The 18,342-nt window shown below is 64.8% G+C and overlaps 1 protein-coding gene across 1 annotated transcript in view; it reads left to right on the top strand.

Annotated features, from left to right (window-relative positions):
* The first annotated feature begins 1,295 nt into the window (after positions 1-1,295).
* The window catches only part of LOC128901161 (sperm-associated antigen 4 protein-like), a 147,199-nt gene continuing 130,152 nt past the window's right edge, over positions 1,296-18,342 (top strand). Inside the window, exons 1-2 of the mRNA XM_054182999.1 lie at positions 1,296-1,639; positions 2,050-2,203. Of these exons, the coding sequence (XP_054038974.1) occupies positions 1,505-1,639; positions 2,050-2,203 (289 nt within the window). The 5' untranslated portion in view covers positions 1,296-1,504. The remainder of the gene's footprint in view (positions 1,640-2,049; positions 2,204-18,342) is intronic.

Here is an 18,342-nt window from a genome sequence, read left to right on the forward strand (position 1 = left end):
CTTGTCACAGGGCCGGGAAACCCTCAGCAGGCCAGTGACCACCTCATAACTGTCGATGTCGGCCAGCCAGGGAAGGGTGAACGTCAGGATGTCCTGGAGCAGCATCCTGCTGACGCAGACCAGGTGCCTATTGATGACCTCCACGAGGTCGTTGACCTACTGGAGACAGCGGGCTGGAGCACAGCTATGGCCCCTGCTGACACCAAGAGCTGCTGCCCTCCTGCTGCCCTTTGCTGGCCTCAAGGGACGCCCGTCAGGTGCTGCAAGCCCTGGCCTCGGGGCGGGGGGAACGGCTCCCGCAGGGCACGCGCACAGGGCAACCCGGCTGCACACTGCCTACCCCGTATAGCTCCGAGCACGAGCCTCTCAAGACCAGCGCCAGCACCCTGCCAACCAGCAGGGCGTCAGAGACCCTTGGGTCTGCCATGTTTTTCAAGATGGCAAGGACAAAGTCGTTCATCTCAGACGGGAAGAAGGGGCTCCCAAGTAGCTGAGGGAGGGAAAAAGCGTCACACTGAGCGCCCTGACTGCAGGGACCGTGAGCTCTGCCGGCAACCAGAGCTCGCCGGTGGCCAGAATGGCCAGAGCTGCTGTGCTGACGCTGGGCTAAAGCCTTGGACTACTCCCTGCAGAGAGCTGGTGGCTCCCCACAGCCTGATGGGCGGGAGGCCGTGCCATCCCCCGCCGCGGCTGATGGGCTGGTTCATCCCAAGCCTCCCGCCAGCCCCACGGCCAAGTAGCTGAGGGAGAGAGGGAGGGAAAAGGTGTCGCACTGAGTGCTCTGGCATGGGTAGCGCTGGCTCTGCCCCATCGAGAAGAGATACCATTTGCCTCGCCCTAAAAGAACGGCCCCATTCTCTCTGTCCCCGAAACAGCCTTCTTCGCCTTTGTTATTCAGGAGAGAACTGAAACTTTCTCTTAGAAATGTAGGTCTTTCTTCAGGAAAGATGCAATGTGTCCGGGAGGATTCCAAAGGACAAACATTTTACAGAAGTAAGATGTTCCACCCGTCGTCTTTTCATTTTTTGCTTCTTCCTGTTCTGCTCGTGGCTTTAGGCCGACACGCCTGTACGCAGGGAGGTCAAAGGCCTGGCAGGGGAATGGCCGCCCGCAGCCAAGGCAGACCGTCAGCCCCCGCCCGGACCTAACAGCGCAACCCCCGTCTTTCTGCTCGGGGCCGGCGCCGGGCGGTGCCGTGAGCGGAGCGGGCGGGGCCGGGCCTGGCGGCGGGAAGGGCCTCCCCTCAGGGAACGGCGGGCCCGCGGAGCGTTCTGGGAGCCGTAGTCTCCCCGGGGCGGTAGGCCGGGCGCCATCTTGTGCGCGGCGGCAGGCCCGGCGGCGCGGCTCCCACGCCAGCCCCCACCGGCTGTAGGGAGCGGCAGCATTCCCGGGGGGAGCGGGCGCTGTTCCCCGTCACCTGTCGGGACCGGGTGCCTGGGCAGCGGAGACCCTCCCGCCATGGCGACGCCCGCACGCCCAGCTCCTCCTCGACCTTCCTCCCGTCATGCACCGCGCGTCTCCGCCTGTTCCGGCCCAGCGCCGCGCGGTGATTGGCCTCTCGGGCGTCCTACCCGGAAGCGGGCGCCGCGGCAAGAGATTTGAACGGCAGCGGCCGCCCCGGGAGGCGGCTGCCGAGCCGGTGAGTGTAGCCTCCGGGCCCCGCTGCCCCGCAGCCCGTTAGCGGCTCCCGGCGGGTCTGCTGGCGGCAGGACTCTGGGGGGGCTGGGCGCCTTTCGCCGGGCCGCGCGGGCGGGCCCGCGAAAGGAGGCGGCCGCGGCGGCGTCTCCTTGGGTCTCGTTCGTTGCCCCGCGGAGGATACCGCCGGGTAGGGCGTGCTTGCCTCTTCGGCAGCGCAGTCGCCCGCTCTCGCTGGCAAGCGTTAGCCAGGAGCCCCCGTTAGACGGTAGCCGCCTGTGCCCGGGGCCTGCGGGCGCTCGGGCTGCCCCGTCTGGTGAATTTCCCGCTGGGGGTGTAGCGCTTGGTCATCAGCGCAGGTCGCCCCCCGCCCCGGCCCGCGCTGGGCTGCAGTAAATGCGTTTTCCGTTCCAGAGTCTGCTCAGCGTGGAGAAGCCCAAAGGCCGGCTGCAGTTTCTCCTCGCAGGGGCTGAGAAGAGTTGCCAGGTCCCCGTTGCTCTCAGAATGGCTTTAGGCGATTATGAGGAAATTCTCAAGTGCTACGAATCACATGAAAGGATTGGGACAGGTAGGCCTGATCCGTGGGCACAACGCGATGCGCGCGCCCTGTCTGACCGCTCTCGTGCTTCCCTAAGCACACGTTAACTGTTGCTGTCGAATGCACGGGGCACGTTTCTGTTGTGTGTTTTGCGCGGCAGAGCTCTGGCAGTGTCACTGGAGGTGGGTGTCAGTGGTCGCTTCTTGCTCTAGTGAAGACGCTGCCCGCTGTGCGTGTGACACATTCGCTGCCCCTGTGAGATTACAGGCAAGAAAACACGTCCTCACGCTGAGCTTTCAAGGTCTCTTTTTCCAGTTCTAGGTGGGTTTGCTGATTATTTCGATGTTCTTCGGTGGCTCGACTCATGGGTGTGTGGGCACCTACGTGATGTACTTTCACCACTAGTTTCCCCAGCGGGTCAGCAATATCTTGCCATACTTGAGCAGCCCAGAGGGGTTTACCTCTGGGTTTGCCTGTGCTGCCAGTTGCTCTGCTTCCAGTGCCTCTGGCCTTCTTGTGGGGCTGCCACCACTGGTGGGGCCACTCTCCACCCCTCCCGGCGCCCCGAGCGTGCCTGGGGGAGGAACTGCCGCTCTGCTCAGCAGCAGAAGGCCCCACTGGGCCTTCCGTGGGGCCCTACAAAGCCCGGGGGAGGCCCTGGGGCTCTTGGTGGGGACCGCTTGGCCCAGCTCATGCTCCTGAGAGGGCTGGAGAAGCCCTGGGGTTGCCTGGAGGGCAGGTCTATCTGGACTTTGGCAAGGCCTTTGACACCGTCCCCCCCAGCATTCTCCTGGAGAAGCTGGCGATCCATGGCATAGACGAGTGTACTCTTTGCTGGGTTAAAAACGGGCTGGCTGGCCGTGCCCAGAGAGTTGGGATTAATGGGGTGAAATCCTCTTGGCGGCCGGTCACCAGTGGTGTCCCTCAGGGCTCAGTTTTGGGGCCGGCTTTGTTTAATGTCTTTATCAATTATGTGGATGAGGGGATTGAGTGCACCCTCAGTAAGTTTGCAGATGACACCAGACTGGGTGGGGGTGTTGATCTGCTTGAGGGTAGGAAGGCTCTCCAGAGGGACCTGGGCAGGCTGGATCGATGGGCCAAGGCCAACTGTATGAGGTTTAATAAGGCCAAGTGCCAGGTCCTGCATTTCGGTCACAACAACCCACAGCAAGGCTACAGGCTTGGGGCAGAGTGGCTGGAAAGCTGCCCGGCAGAAAAGGACCTGGGGGTGCTGGTGGACGGCCAGCTTAACATGAGCCAGCAGTGTGCCCAGGTGGCCAAGAGGGCCAACAGCATTCTGGCTTCTATCAGGAATAGCGTGGCCAGCAGGAGCAGGGAAGTGATGGTGCCTCTGTACTCAGCACTGGTGAGGCCCCACCTCGAGTGCTGTGTTCAGTTCTGGGCCCCTCTGGACAAGAGGGACATTGAGGTGCTGGAGCGTGTCCAGAGGAGAGCGACCAGGCTGGTGAGGGGTCTGGAGACCAGGGCATATGAGGAGAGGCTGCGGGAGCTGGGCATGTTTAGCTTGGAGAAGAGGAGGCTGAGGGGAGACCTCATTGCCCTCTACAACTCCCTGAAAGGAGGGTGGAGAGAGGTGGGGGTTGGCCTCTTCTCCCAGGGGAATAATGACAGGACCAGAGGAAATGGCCTGAACTTGCGGCAGGGGAGGTTTAGGTTAGATATCAGGAAGAATGACTTTACTGCAAGAGTGGTCAGGCACTGGAACAGCCTGCCCAGGGAGGTGGTTGAGTCACCATCCCTAGAGGTGTTTAAGAAACATCTAGATGTGGCACTTCAGGGCATGCGCTAGTGTGGAGATTGTAGGGCTTTTTTTCATATGTGTATGGTTGGACTCGATGATCTTAAAGGTCCCTTCCAACCATGAAGATTCTGTGATTATCATCCCCCTTGACGCAGCACTGGTGTGGCCACATCTGGCCTAGTGTGTCTGTGTGTGGGGCTCTCTGTTCTGAAGGAAGGAGGAGGAACTGGAGAAGCTCCAAAGGACACTGGCCAGGATGGGGCTTGGGGCCTGTGTGGAGAAGCTGAGGGAGCTGGGCTTCTGTACCTTTTGAAGTGGAGGCCCAGGGCTCTCTAGCAGTAGCCTGCACCTGCTTGAAGGGTGGCTTCAGAGATCATGGAGCTTTTCTTGGTAGTGGGAAGAGAAGGAAACCTCAACAAAGCGCAGCTTGGAAGGGTCGGACTGCATGTGAGGAAAAAGAAATCTCAGTCAAATGGTTGCACTGTGGTGCAAGAGGTCACCCAGAGGGAGTCTGTATTAGCCCATGGCTTTGTGTTTCAAGGAACAGCCGGTGAGAGTGGAGAGACATCAGCACAGGTATAGAAATGCCGGGGTGAGAGCGATGTGGGAAAGCACGATGGGTGTCTGCGGCCTGCAGGGAAAGAGGCGCAGGCATGGGGCAGTGATGGACAGCCTGCAGTGGAGGTGGCCCAGGGCTCTGGCAAGGCTACAAAGCCCAACAGCACCAAGGTCTTTGTCCCCTTGGCTATGGCAGTTTTGTTTTACTTTACTTTTCAGTCTAGAGAAGAGGTGATAGAAATCTTCTGCAACTGATATTGATCCAGAGGGTCTCCTCAGGAGGTCTGGATGGCTAGGAAAAGCAGTCCCTTGAGGTCTGACACTGTATGGACAACGCTACTCCTCACCGCCCCCACCCCAACCCCACCATCTCTGTCATTGCCCAGTTGGGATTTACATCGGTGTCCTTCCATCAAACTTCTCCACTGGTCTCTGCAGCTGGATGTTACAGCTCCATTGCACCAGCTCCCACCTGAGCTCCTTAGAGACCTGGCTGCGCCCAGGCACAGAAGGGTTTCTCCTCTTTGCAAGCAAAGAAAAGTAAAGCCTGATCATGTCGGATCATGTTTGATAAACAATAAAACACCCTCTGCGGCCAGATGCTAAGTCCATGCTGCCTCTAATGAGGTTGCTTTTCTGCAAGGGGTAATCTTATGAGACATGCTTTAGATAGGTAGGTACAGAAAGGTTGATATAAACACAGTTAAAGAGTTGGCTACAGGAGATAATTAGACTACTGAAAGACGGGGAAACTTTTAACCATGTGAAGCTCAAAGCAGCAGCTGGATGGGTGACAGGAACCTGAATGAAGAAAGAGTAAGGGAAGGAGAAAACGGGAGTATAATAGAAAAGGCCCCTGTCTAGACAGTCTGCACCTGGAAAGATGACTTTAGAAGTGGTCATTGTATTTGGACAGGTGAAAATGTATGAAAGATTAGAGAAATTATGTACGTAGGATTACAGGCAAAATAGTGGTAATGAAGTTACAGAACAAGATTGACATTTCTTTGGAATATCCCTTTTGAAAAGTCATTGGGTTGGCAGAGGTCTCTTGTGAGAGAGGACAAGCAAGTGTTGCACCCAGCTTTGAACGAGGCCAAAAATGCAACTCGGGGAACAACTCACTGGCTGTACAAGCTCACATTGGTGAGGAGCGTGCCACCAGTTAGAGTCCTCTTGGGTGATATTTCTGGGCACCAAAAAGAAAAAATTGTCTTCAAATGCAGTCAGCATGGACTTACTGAGGGTACGTACTGGGACATACTGGGGCATTGTGGGGCAGCACAGGGATGCTGGCTCCTGGGCCCTGTTCAGTTTAGCACCTGTGTCTGTGACCCAGAGAAGGCAACTCTCAGCATGTTTAACAAGAACAACCGCTGCATTCTACACCTGGGATGAAATAATGGTGGCCACAAGTATAGGCTGGAAGAGGAGTGGCTGGAAAGCAGCCCCACAGAAAGGGATCTGGGGGCGCTGGTTGGCAGCTGGGTTAATGTGAGTCAGGAGAGTGCCCTGGCAGCCAAGAGGGCAACCTGCATTCTGGGGTGCATAGAATCATAGCATTGCCTAAGTTGGAAGAGACCTTTCAGATCATCGAGTCCAACCACCAACCTAACTCTGACAAAAACCATCACTAAAGCATATCTCTAAGCACTGCGTCTACCCGTCTTTTGCATACCTCCAGGGATGGTTGCACTTCCCTGGGCAGCCTCGTCCAATGCTTACTAACCCTTTCAGAGTAAACTTTTTTCCTAATATCCAGTCTAAACCTCCCCTGGTGCAACCTGAGGCTGCTTCCCCTTCTCTTATTGCCTGTTACTTGGGAGAAGAGACCCACCCCCACCTCTCTACAACCTCCTTTCAGGTGGCTGTAGAGAGCGATAAGGTCTCCCTCAGCCTCCTTTTCTCCGGACTAAACAATCCCAGATCCCTCAGACACTCCTCATAAGACTTGTTTGTCTCGGAGTTTCCTCTGCCCTCTCTGGCATCCCTACCCACCACCGATCACTGCCTAACCACTAACTGAAATGTTAAGAAGCTCTCAGGGGATGACCGTGTTTCTCCATTTACCACTCAGGCGTCCTAAAGACACCAGTTGAGGAAGCTTATCTCGGGAAGAGGAGGACCTCCTAGAGGCACCTCTCTGCTCTTTGAGGTCTAAGTGCTTGTCAAAGGCCCCAGGAGGAGTTCATCTGGTGCCCACATTTATATTGCAGATGGTTGGTCTGCAATGGACAGGGAATGAGACAGAGATGCGACCAGGAATGACATGGAAGGGGAGATTCAGTGCATTGGGGATGGCTGGGGTGGAGATAATCCCCGTGGATAAAGCCTTGAGCAATGTGATGGCTGAGTAGAGACCTGCTGGTCAAACTAAAGGGCAAGAAGGAAATGCACAGGCAGTGGAAGCAGGGAGAGGTATCCTGGGAAGAGCATGGGGATGTTGCCCAGGTGTGTAGGGATGGGGTCAGGAAGGCCAAGGTGCAGCTCAAGATGAACTTGGCAAGGGAGGCAAAAAATAATAAGAAGGGCTTCTATAGATACGTCAGCCAGAAAAAGAAGCTCAAAGAAAGTGTACCCCTCCTGATGAGCAAGACTGGCAAACTGGTAAGAATGGACGAGGAGAAGGCTGAGGTACTCAACAACAGTTTTGCCTCAATCTTCCCTGGCAACCTCGCTTCCCACACCTTTTGAGTGGATTAACTTCAAGGCAGGGACTGGAGGAAAAAAGTCCCCCCAGCTGTGGCAAAAGATGAGGTTTGTGACCACCTGAGGAACCTGAGCATGCAGAAGTCTATGGGGGCTGACAAGATGCCTCCCAGAGTCCTGAGGGAACTGGCTGGTGGAGTTGCCAAGCCACTCTCCATGATATTTGAAAAGCCATGGCAGTCGGGTGAAGTCCCCAGTGACTGGAGAAAGGCAAACATTGCACCGGAGTCCACCAGAGCTTCACACTCCCATGGGGTCGATGTGCCAGGTGTTGACCCCAGACAGACTCGCTCCCGCCTCCATCCCCGGGGAAGATCCATCTCCAACCAGCGGAGGGGAGAGCTGGGGTTGTGGCTCAGGCTCCAGCGCCATCCGAGTGTGCACGATGAGCACCAAACCAAGTGTTCCCACCAAAGAAGAAGCGGTACATGCACTTTCCCTCCCCTTTCCCTCTGTAAAACGGCGGGACGCCTCACTGCGGGTCAGAGCCTGAGGAGAGCAACCCTGATAAAAATTTATTTGGAAAATAAATGTGGTAAAACTCCCCCTGCCTCCCAGAAGGAACTGTAGGAAAAAGAGAGAAAGGAACAGACGTGCTCTTGGCCCCATGGGAGGTTCCCTCTGGGTGCTGCCCTCAACGGTGGTCCACTCATTTGGGGATTGGCAAGACCTTTCCTTGACGGGACACTTCTTCGCGCTCAACGGGAGTCACCTCCAGATCTGTGCCCTGCGCCCCTTTTTGTTGGGTTTGTTAAAAGCCGGTTTGTGTTGGCACTTTGGGGCGCTCGGAAGCGTCAGTGGGGTTTTGTCTGGGACACGAACTGTCGAAGCCACAGGCCTTGCACTCCCCCTGAGGAGGCGGCGGGGGGACAGCACAGGTAGGATCAGTCACCCTTCAGAGCGACCTTGAGGAGGCTCTTGTCCAGCCCTTGGTCAAACCGGCCAACTGCTGACATTTACCTTTTTCAATGCGCGGCTCACGATCGCAACCACCCGAGCGCGTCGTCGTCGCCACCACTGAGCCAGCAGAGGGGACTTCCCCGAACACCACCGTGAATGTCAAGGGGCATCCAGTGCCGCCCGCTGGTTTGCGTTTCTCTCATCGGCTGCTCCTAATCCCATATTCCTCAATGGTGGCAGCGCCTACGATTCGTCGATTCTTTTCAAAACAGGCCCGGAATGCAAAAAACACCCCAGCGTGTTTAAATGCGGTGCATGATTCCGCGCCGGGTGACTTGTCTGTCCAACAGATAACGCAGAAAGCAGAAGCCGTCAAAATGAGAATCTGCCAGGTGGCTGCCTGCTCTTTGGGCATTTCCAAAGCAAATATTCCAGTCAGGCGCCTTCAATCTTTTCACGACCGAGCCACAAGAGATCCCTTATTTAGAGTTAGTGTCTCGTGAAGAGACGACCTTATCCCTAACCCTCGGAAATGCCATCTAATGTCAACGAGGGCCCTGAGCCGTTGACGGTTCTCGTGTCTGACTTCTCAGCGCACCCTCGTTTCCCTCTTCTCGGGCAGATGACCCCAGACAGGGTTTCTTCCGAGCCGGGACAGGAGCCTGTCCCGTCATGGGGACGCGACCAGCGACACCTCAGTTTCGCTGAAACTCGGGCAAACCTCCCAGCCGACTTCCAAAGCCCCGTCCAGATTTTTCCCACCGGCCTTTGACTCCCACCCCGCGTCTCCTACAAACACAAACCACCCCCCCGACCCCAGGGGCCACGGACTCCATTCGAGCGCTGTTTTACTTTCAGCCGTGGGCCGCTGGGTGGGTTAGGGGGCGAACGGCCCTTGGGCAGCGCAGCGCGGTGGCTGGAATTCCTGTGGCAGGGAACAGAGGACGAGCTTACAGAGGAACGCGCCGGCCTTACGGAGCACCCGCGGGTTTGCCGGGATAACGCCGACGTCCCGGGAACTCAGCGCAGGCGGCGAGTCCAAGGCGTTCGGTGCCGCCGTTGCTCGGCGCGGCCGGTGGAGTTGCTGGTCGTTACGGGCGGTTCCTTCTGCCACCCAGAGAGACCCGTCGATCCGTGCTGCGCCTCCCGATGGAGACCTTGCTGGTCCCATGTCCTCCCAGCGGTGGCTCACGTTATGCAGAAGCCAATCAGTCGCTCTCTGTGCCGCTCTTTGTCTCCCCTGAGAGCTGTGTGCGTCTGCAGGGGGGAAAACCCGGGGTGCCTGAGCTCCTCGAGCCAAAAATGCCCACGTCCGCCCTGAAGCCGTCCCCGCTGGGAGAGGTCCCGGCCGTTCCCTCTGCCCTTCGGGGCACTTGCGCCCTTGAAGAGAGCAGCCGGGGCCGATTGCGGGAGCGTCACGACGGCAGAGAGCAGCTCCGTTGGCGCCGGCTTGCTGGAAAAGGTCTGGCTCGGCTTGTGCGGCTTCCCCCGGCGGCTCTCCCTGCTGGGAGCGGAGCCCCACACCGCTTGCGACCAGCCCCACGCCGTCCCTGCCCCACAGCGCCCCGAGGGGGCTGCCCAGGGCCCCCGGGGTGGCGGTGGTCGGGCTGGGGGTGAAGGAAACCAGGCTGGAGAGCCAGGGCCAGCGCGGGGCAGGCGGGGGAGAGGGAAGAGGACGCGGCGCCCCTGGGGAGGCAGCTCCATCACCCCGGCTGCTCGGACCCCCGGGCTCCCCCAAGGAGAGCAGCCCCCCCGGCTGTCCGGCTGCTCCCCCGGCACCGCCCCGTCCCCGGCGGAGGGATGAGCTTCACTCGTAGGAGAGCAGCAGTGAAATAGTGATGAACAGCAAACACCATTTACCAAAGCCGGCAGTGAAGGCGACAGTGTTTTACGGGATTCGATGGCAAGGGGCACCCGGTTATTTACCGCGCGGGGGCCAGGGCCAGGCGAGCCGCGAGGGAGACCCTCCCATTGGGTCCCGGGGCTGGGAAGGACCCCCCGGCTTTCCGAACTCCTTCTCCGAGAGGAGTCGAGGTGCTGCTGGATCCAATCCGAGCCCCAGGCTTGGCCAAGGGTTCACGTCTAAGGGATTATAGCCGCGCCATCAACCCTTACGTCACTTAGCCAAGACTTCAGGGGTCAGCACGGCGCCGAGAGCCTCTTGCGGCGAGGAACCTGCTGGCCCGGAGGAGCAGAACCTCAAGCGAGCGTCCCCGCTCCAGGGGAGATCCTGGGGCGCAGGCGCCGCCGCGCAGGAGAGCCCCGAGGGCTCCTGGGCTGTGCGCTCTTCACGGGGTAGGAGAAGTGACCCACGGCCATATTCGCAAGGGGACAAAACCCCTCGGTCCCCGCCCCAGACAGCGCTCGGGTGCGGGCAGCCCCCCCCCAAGGCCGGGGTGCGCCTCAGGACACCTCCCGCTGACGGTCGTGGCTGGGGCAGGAGCCGGGGGGAAGGAAGGGGGAAAGGGAGATCCCCCGCCTCTGGGCGCCGGCCTGTCCCCGGGGAAGGAGGGACCGCGGCGCTGGGGCGCCCCAGCACCCGCTGCTCCCCGCTCCCCCCAGCACCGCCCTCCTGCGGGGGCTCTGCCCGCTGGCGGGGCTGGAGGGCGCCCCGGCTGCCGTCGCCCCCGCCGTTCTGCCCCCGAGCGGGCTCTGGGGAAGCCCCGGGGGGGCTGGAGGGCCCTGTGTGCCGCGGGGCGCAGGCAGGTGTCAGAGGTGCCGCGGGACAGACGTCCCTCCTCTCGCCGGGGGGGCTCCGTGCCCGCCATCAGCGCCGAGGGGCTGCCCGGGGATGAGCCGAGGCTTCGTCGCGTCCCTCTGAACGGCCGCGTCCGGGGCCAGCAGAGGCCGAGGACACCGGAGGGGACGAGGGCCTTTGGCGAGCGGTGGCCGAGCCCCAGCGGGGAGCGGAGCCAGCGCCGCACCGGGGCCGGGGCGCTGGGACCCGCTCTCGGGGCCGGCTCTGCCCGGGGGACCCCGGGGATGAGGGGGGACGGGGTGTCCCCAGGCGGTGGCGGGGCGAGGGCCAGGGCAGGGGCCAGTCCCCTCTGCCCGGGGGGGGCCCTGGCTGGGAACGGCACCGGTTTGGGTCCCGCGGAGCCTGGGGAACGGGGGGGGCTGGAGCCGGGCACGGCCGCCCCCCGGCACGTCCCCCACGCCGAGCCCTCCCCTCCCCACGCCCAGCACCCACCAGTGTCCCCCAGTGCCCGAAGGCCCCGGTCTCCTGCCGGCCCCGTGGCCCCTGCCCCCGGCCGTCCTCCCCCCTCCCACGTTCCCTCCTCCCGGGGTCCCCGGCGCCGAAGAAGAGGGGTCGGTCCCAGCCCCCCCTTTACCCAAGGGGCTGGGGAGGAGGCAGAGGTATTTCTGCCCTGAGAGCCCTGGTTGGAGGGTGCTGTCACCCCTGGGGGGCCCTGGAGGGAAAGGCTGGTCTGGGGGTGAGGGGTATGGGGAGATGGGGGTCTGGGGGTGAGGGACGTGGGGAGATGGGGGTCTGGGGTGAGGGACACGGGGAGATGGGGGTCTGGGGGTGAGGGACGTGGGGAGCTGGGGGTCTGGGGGTGAGGGACACGGGGAGCTGGGGGGGTTCTGGCTTTGGGGGCTGTTGGAGGCCGGTCTCATGATGGAGCAGTGGGTCACGGCTGTCGGGCGTCCAGCTGTCAGGAGGCTCCGGCCGCCCCCTCCGGCCGCCCCCAGTGCCAGGGCCCTTCCCTGCCCAGCTGCCCTGTGCCCACGCTGGACCGGTGCCGGGACGGAGGTGACTCCGTGCCGGGGCTGGGCTGGTGGCCAGGGCCGGCGTCTCTGCCAAGGCCAGCTTTGCCCCGGGGGCTCTCGGGGCGAGGAGGGAGGAGCAGGAGTCCCGGGGGGGATAAATCTGCCCCTTCGCCTTCCCCAGCTACAGCCGGGACTCTCCGCACGGCAGAGGAAGATGAAGGTGGCGGTGCTCAGCCTGGCCCTGCTCTTCGCCGTCCTGCTCTGCACCCCGGAGGATGCCCAGGTGGGTCCCCAGGGCCGCGGGCCGGGGCCGGGCTGGGGGACGCTGGCTCCGCCGCAGCGGGGGACACGAAAGCCCTTGGCTCGGCCTCTCGTCTCGGCGCCCCCCACATCCGTCCCATCCCCCCCCGGCACCCCCGAGTCCCGTCCTTTTGGGCCCCGCTGCCGTCTCCCCCCGGGGACGCGCTCCGTGTCCCACCTCTCCGTCGCTGCCGAGGTCTTTCTTCCCCTCGTCCCCCTCAGCCCTTCGCCTTCCCCCCTCTCCCCGGCAGCGGTGTCCCCGCAGCCCCTGCCCGACCCCGCCGTCCCCCCCGCGCCGTCCCCTCGTCGAGCTCCTCTGCTCTCCTCCCCCTCTGCCCCCCCCAGCCACCGCCTCGGAGCCCCCATGGCCCCTCCGCTTGGGCTCCTTCCTTCTCCCGTCCGTCCCACGCCCCCCCGGCCCTCCAGAGTCCCCGGCCCTCGGGGGTCCCGCCGACCGCCCCCGCACCCCATCGCTGCGTCCCCACCACCCCCCGCCCCGTCCTCTCTGGGGCTCCCGAACTCCCCGCGGTTCCTTCGTCTCCGTCCTCACCCCTGGTCCTCGCGTGAGGTGAAACCTGGGGGGGGACGGTGCTGGGGGGCAGCAGAAGGCCTTTTCCTGGGAAGCCTTGGGGCCGGGGGGAGCCTGTGTCGTCCCCCCTGGCCCCGCCACGGTCCCCTCCAGCGCCCGCTGCGCTCTTTCTCCCCAGGCCTTCGAAGCGAGCGGAGGTTACTGCATCGGGGTAAGCGGCGGGTGGGCTGGGAGGGCGCCCAGTCTGCGGAACTGGGGGGGCCGCTCGGTCCCCCCGTTGCTCGCCGGGGCTGGGGACATCCCAGTGACCCGGGCGACCCCACGGTCTCTCCGCAGGGGGGAATCGGCTTCGGGCGAGTGAAGAGGGCTGCGGTAGGTACAGCCAGCTCTGCTGCCCCCAGACCCTCCCTCCCATGGCCACCGCGCTCCAGAGCATCCCAGTGCGCCCCAGTACCTGCACTGGGAGCCCACTCGACACTCCAGTATCTCCACTGGGACCCCACTCCCCCCCCAGTATCTCCACTGGGACCCCACCCCCTCCCACCAGTATCTCCACTGGGATCCCGCTCCCTCCCCAGTACCTGCACTGGGACCCCACTCGACACTCCAGTGTCTGCACTGGGACCCCACCCCCTCCCACCAGTATCTGCACTGGGATCTCACTTGCCCCCCGGTACCTGCACCGGGACCCCAATCCCTCCCAGTTATCTCCACTGGGATCCCGCTCCCTCCCCCGTGCCTGCACTGGGACCCCACCCCCTCCCACCAGTATCTCCACTGGGACCCCACTCCCCCCAGTGCCCGCACTGGGAGCCCACTCGCCCCCAGCCCCCCCAGGGCTTTCCCAGCGCCTCCCTGACCCCCCCGTCTCCCCAGGCCCCCGGGGCTGAGAAGCTGCTGGAGCTGGCGCGCCAGAGACGCATGGCTGAGGCGGCCGAGGCCTAGGTGAGCGACGTCCCGGCCGCTCCAGCCCCACGGAGGGTCCTGGGCCCCAGGGGGTCCCCGAGCCCTCGGGGCCGGGACCGCCGGGGCCGCGGGAGCGGGACGCAGAGGGGACGGCGGCGACGCGTGTCCCCAGGCCAGCGGGACGCAGCCGCTGCCCTGCCGGTCCCCGCGCCCGAGGGGCGTTGCACGGACTGCCCGGGGCCCCGCCGCGGCCGGGCGGGGGGCTCTGGTGCCCCCCAGGATGCCCGCGGGGGGCCGGGCGGGGCTCGGGGAGGTTTCGGGGCGTCCCCGGGTAAGGCCACGCCGGGCGAGGGGCTGGGGGTGCCTCGTGGGGCTCAGGAGAGCCAGGTCCTGCCCTGGGTGCGTGGGGGGCTCCGGGTCCCTTCTCCGTCCCCAGGGCTCTGCAGGGAGACGGGGGGGACGCGGCCGCTCTCCTGGCCCGGCGCACGCCGGGGGGGTCTCACGCCGGGCTCTGTCTTCCAGGACTGGAACCGGCGGTGACGCCCTCGTCCCGTCCCCCCCCAGCGGCACGAGGAGATGGTCATCCCTGGATGGCCCCCCCCGACCCCCGGGAGCCCCGGACCGTTGCCCTCTCGCCATCAATAAACTCCTTCAGCAAAGCTTCGCTCCGCATCTGCCTGCGCGTGGCCCCCCCTCCGTGGCCCCTCTCCCCGTGGTGTGGGGCAGGAGAGGAGCATGGAGGGACGGCCTGGACCTCTGGGCGCCTGCCCCACGGACTCAGCCCTCCGGGGGGTTCCCCGGCCATTTCGGAGCCCCACGCCGGGCCACCCTGCCTTCCCCAACCGCCCCCCCCCCAGCCCACCCCCTTCTCTGGGGCATCGCGGGTCGGGGAGGAGCCTCGGGAACCCGGAGAATCCCCCAGGGATTCGTGACCCAGCTCCGTCCCCGCCGGGGGGCTCCTGCGATGTCCGGGAGCGGGGTTTGGCGCCGGCTGCGGTCGGAACCGCCCCCAAAAAGGCCCGCTCCGAGGAGCCCCCGGGGGGGCTGACAGTGGCCAACTGGGCCAGAGCGTCTCGGGAGAGGAGGGGGGCCGGGGGAGAGATGGGGGGCACAGGACGGAAACGCCGGCGCGGGCTCGTCACGGGCCCCCCCTTGGGAGAGAGCTCCGTGGGAGCCGGGCTGGAACTCGCCCCTCGGCTCCGCGCGGTGCTGGCGCCTGAGCTCACAACCTCTCCCGGGAATTCCCCATCCCATTCCTCTCCCGGGAATTCCCCCCCATTCCCAATTTGGGGGAAATTCCTCCTTTTGGGGGGGGGGGGCAGGAAGGGCCGGCACTTGGTGGGTCTCTCCCGCTAGTCCCCGAGGCAGCTCTTCTCCCTGGGCTGTGGTGGCCCCGCGCCTGTCCCCGGCGCTGCCCATCCGCCACCTCTGGCTCGGGGATGGCACCTTGGAGCCAGCGTTCCCCAGGGAAAAGCCTCTTGGTGTCGACACGCCACGAGAGGAAGGACAAATGGCGTCTGGATTCCGGAGAGAGCCCCAACCATTGGAGGAGTCCCCAGAGACCCACGTCCCCCAAAACCCCATGTCCCCCAATACCCCGTATCCATAAAAATCGATGTCCCTAGAGCCCACGTCGCCAAAACCCCACGTCCCCCTCCTTCCCGTGGACCCTTTCCCATGCCCTCACCCACACCCTTCCCTCTCCTCCGTCTCCTTCGGAGACCATCACCCAGCCCCCGCCAACGGCGGGGAGGGGAGACACGCTCCTGCCTGGCCGGGGGGCCGCTGCAGAAACAGCTTCTTCCGCCCCAAGAGAACCACAGAATTGCACCGGAGGGTCCCTGGGGGGGACACGCGAGTGGTGCCGATGGGCACCGGCGTGACGGGGCTGGGAGCTGCCAACTGGGAAACTGGGAGAAACGGGAGAAACCGGAGAGCGGGGGAGTGGGGTCCCAGTGCGGAGAGTGGAGAGCACAAGGGGGGGCGTGTGGGGCAGGGGGGGACCTATGGGGCAGAGCAGATGTCCACGGGGTCGGTGATGTATGGGGCTGAAGGGGTCTCTGTGGGGCGGGGGGAAGGCCTATGCGGCAGAGCAGATGTCCATGGGGTGGGGCACGTACGGGGCGCAAGGGGTGTCACTCGCACCCGCAGGGCCCCCGCACACGCGGCCGTTCCGCGGCTCCCCGCCACCACCCACCATCCTACCGGCCCCGCGCACGCGCACTCAGAGACTCCGAAGGGACGCCGGGCTGTTGCCCATCTCCCACCACCGCCCCTCGAAACGGCACGCAATCATACGTCATCACGCCACACTCATCACATGCTGACCGCAAAGCGGGGCAGATCAGGATGTACCGCACTGACGATAACCAACCTCCCCACCCCGCCGGGGCGGGAAACCCGCCACCACCCCCTACCCAACAGCGACCCCCACCAACCCCCCCTCCCTCCGCCCGCCCCCCGCACTCCCCTGACGCCCCCCGCCGTCTCCCGCCATTCCCTTCCCTCATCCCCCTCCCGATCCCCAAAAATCCCCTCCTTCCCGGCTCCCGCTCGCTCCCAGCCTGCCCCGCGGCTCTCATTTGCATGAGGGCGGGGCCACCGCCCCCTTTTTCCGCGCCAAAGCCGTGGCGCGCTGGCGCTTTCCCGCGCTAAACCCTTTAATTTCTCAACACGGAGGTGGAAGTTGCGGGGGGGTGAGGGGGCACGCGGGGGGGGGAAGGGGTCAGCGCATATTGGGGACCCCCGGGGGGGTTGCGGGGGGGGGACGGACACCGACGCCCCCCCACCCCGGGGCTCAGAGGGCTCTTCTCCTGCACCCCAGAATGGAGACCAGCAGCAGCGCCTCGGTGACAGCGGGGGGGACGCTGCGGGGGGGGGGAAATGGGGGGTGTCAGTCGGGTGTAAGGGGGGGAACACCCCAAAAAAGCCCCCCCCGCCCCCCCCCGACCCACCTGCAGAGGCCGAAGAGGAGCCAGAAGGAGCCGCCGTCCCAGTCCTCCAGCAGGGCCAGGGCCAGGCCCAGGGCAGCCGCCACGTGGGCCCCCAGCGCTGCCCCCACGTCAGGGAAAATCACCCCAAAAAATGGGGGGGGGGCGGCCCCCTCCTCCCCCGGGCACCCCCCCACAGGGCGGAATTGGGCGAAACCCGCCCCCCCCCGGGCCTGGCAGGGCCCCCCCCGCGACCTTTGGAGGGGGGGAGGAACCTCCCTGATGGCAGCCCGCCCGGTTTTGGGGTGTCTCGCCCCCCATTTCAGGGATCCCCCCCTCATTTCGGACCCCCCCACACCTTTTGGGGTTCCCCCCGGTTTTTGGCCCCCCTCCCATGTCGGCCCCTGTCCCCCCTTATGTTTTGCCCCCCCACACCCATATTTCGGGGCCCCCCCATGTTTCAGGGTCACCCCCCGTGTTTCCTGTGTGTCCCCCCCATTTCGGGGTCCCCCCCCCCGTTTCAGGGCCTCCCCCCACGGTTTGGTTTGGGGTCCCCCATTTCAGGCCCCTCCCCCCCTCCAGTTTTAGGCCCCCCCCCCAGTTTTAGGGCCCCCCCATTTTTAGGGTGTCGCCCCCCGGGTTTTGGGCCCCCCCCAGGATACAGAAGAGGCTCTGCCCGGGTCGGAACATGGAGACCCCCGAGAAGAACCCGACGAACTCGACCCCCAGCAGCCCCAGGGCCCCCCCCCAGGGCCCCCCACAGCCTGCGGGGACACGGGGGGGTCGGAGGGGGGGGGATGGACACGGGGAGCCTCCCAGTGGGGACACGAGTGGGTCGGGGGGGGCGGCGCCCCACGGGGGCAGGAGGGGACGTGGGGGGGCACACTGGGGGGGCACAGAGTCACCCTTGGGGGGGGACAGGAGGCGGAGGGACACGGGGGGGGTGTGGGGGCCACCGAGAAGCCGGGGGGGGGGGATGATGTGGGGGGGGCACATGTGGGGGGGGCCTCACCACCGCTGGGCACGGGCGTATTCCTCCGCCGAAAAGTCGGGGGGCAGCGAGGCCCGGACGGGGGGAGTCCTCGGGGGGGGGGGGGCCACGGGGGGGGACACATGGGTGTGCGGGGGGGGGGACACGGACACGGACACCCCCCCCCCCCCCCCGGGCACACCCCAGTGTGGGTGGCCTGTCCTCGGGGGGGTGGGGAGTCGTGTGGACACGTGGCTGGACACGCGTGGAGCCATGTGACGTCATGAGCACAGGCGTGATGACGCGTGTGCGGGGCATGCGGACACACGCGTCCCCGCCTCCGCCTCCCCCACCACCCCCACCCCCCCCCCCCGCCACCCCCCCGCCACGTGTTCCCGTGTCCCCCCCGCCCCTCGCCGAGGCCACGCCCCTTCTCCCCATCCCCGCCCCCTCGCCGTGGCCACGCCCCTCGCTTTGGCCACGCCCCCGGCCCCTTCTCCCCGCTCCCGCCCTTTGCCCCGGCCACGCCCCCCGCTCTGGCCACGCCCCCTCCCCCGCTGGCCCCGCCCCTCACCGTGTCCCCGCCCAGCAGCACCAGCAGCACCAGATGCGCCGTCAGGGCCAGGAACCGGGCGGGGACCAGCAGCCCCCGGGGCGGCATCGGGGCTGGGGAGGGGGTCGGGGGGGGAATTAAGGGGGGTTCGGGGGTTCGACCCTCCCATCCCCCACCCTCCAAACCCCTCCCCCCAACCCCCACCCTGCGCTCGACCCCCCCCAAACACACCCCCCCCCCGGCACAGGATCCCCTAAACCCCTCCCCCACCCCCAAACACCACCCCAGCCCCTCCCCCATCCCCCAAACCCCTCCCCCGCCCCTCCCCCATCCCCCAAACC

The sequence above is a fragment of the Rissa tridactyla genome, chromosome 23, assembly GCF_028500815.1.
Source record: "Rissa tridactyla isolate bRisTri1 chromosome 23, bRisTri1.patW.cur.20221130, whole genome shotgun sequence".
NCBI classification, from domain to species: Eukaryota; Metazoa; Chordata; class Aves; order Charadriiformes; family Laridae; genus Rissa; species Rissa tridactyla.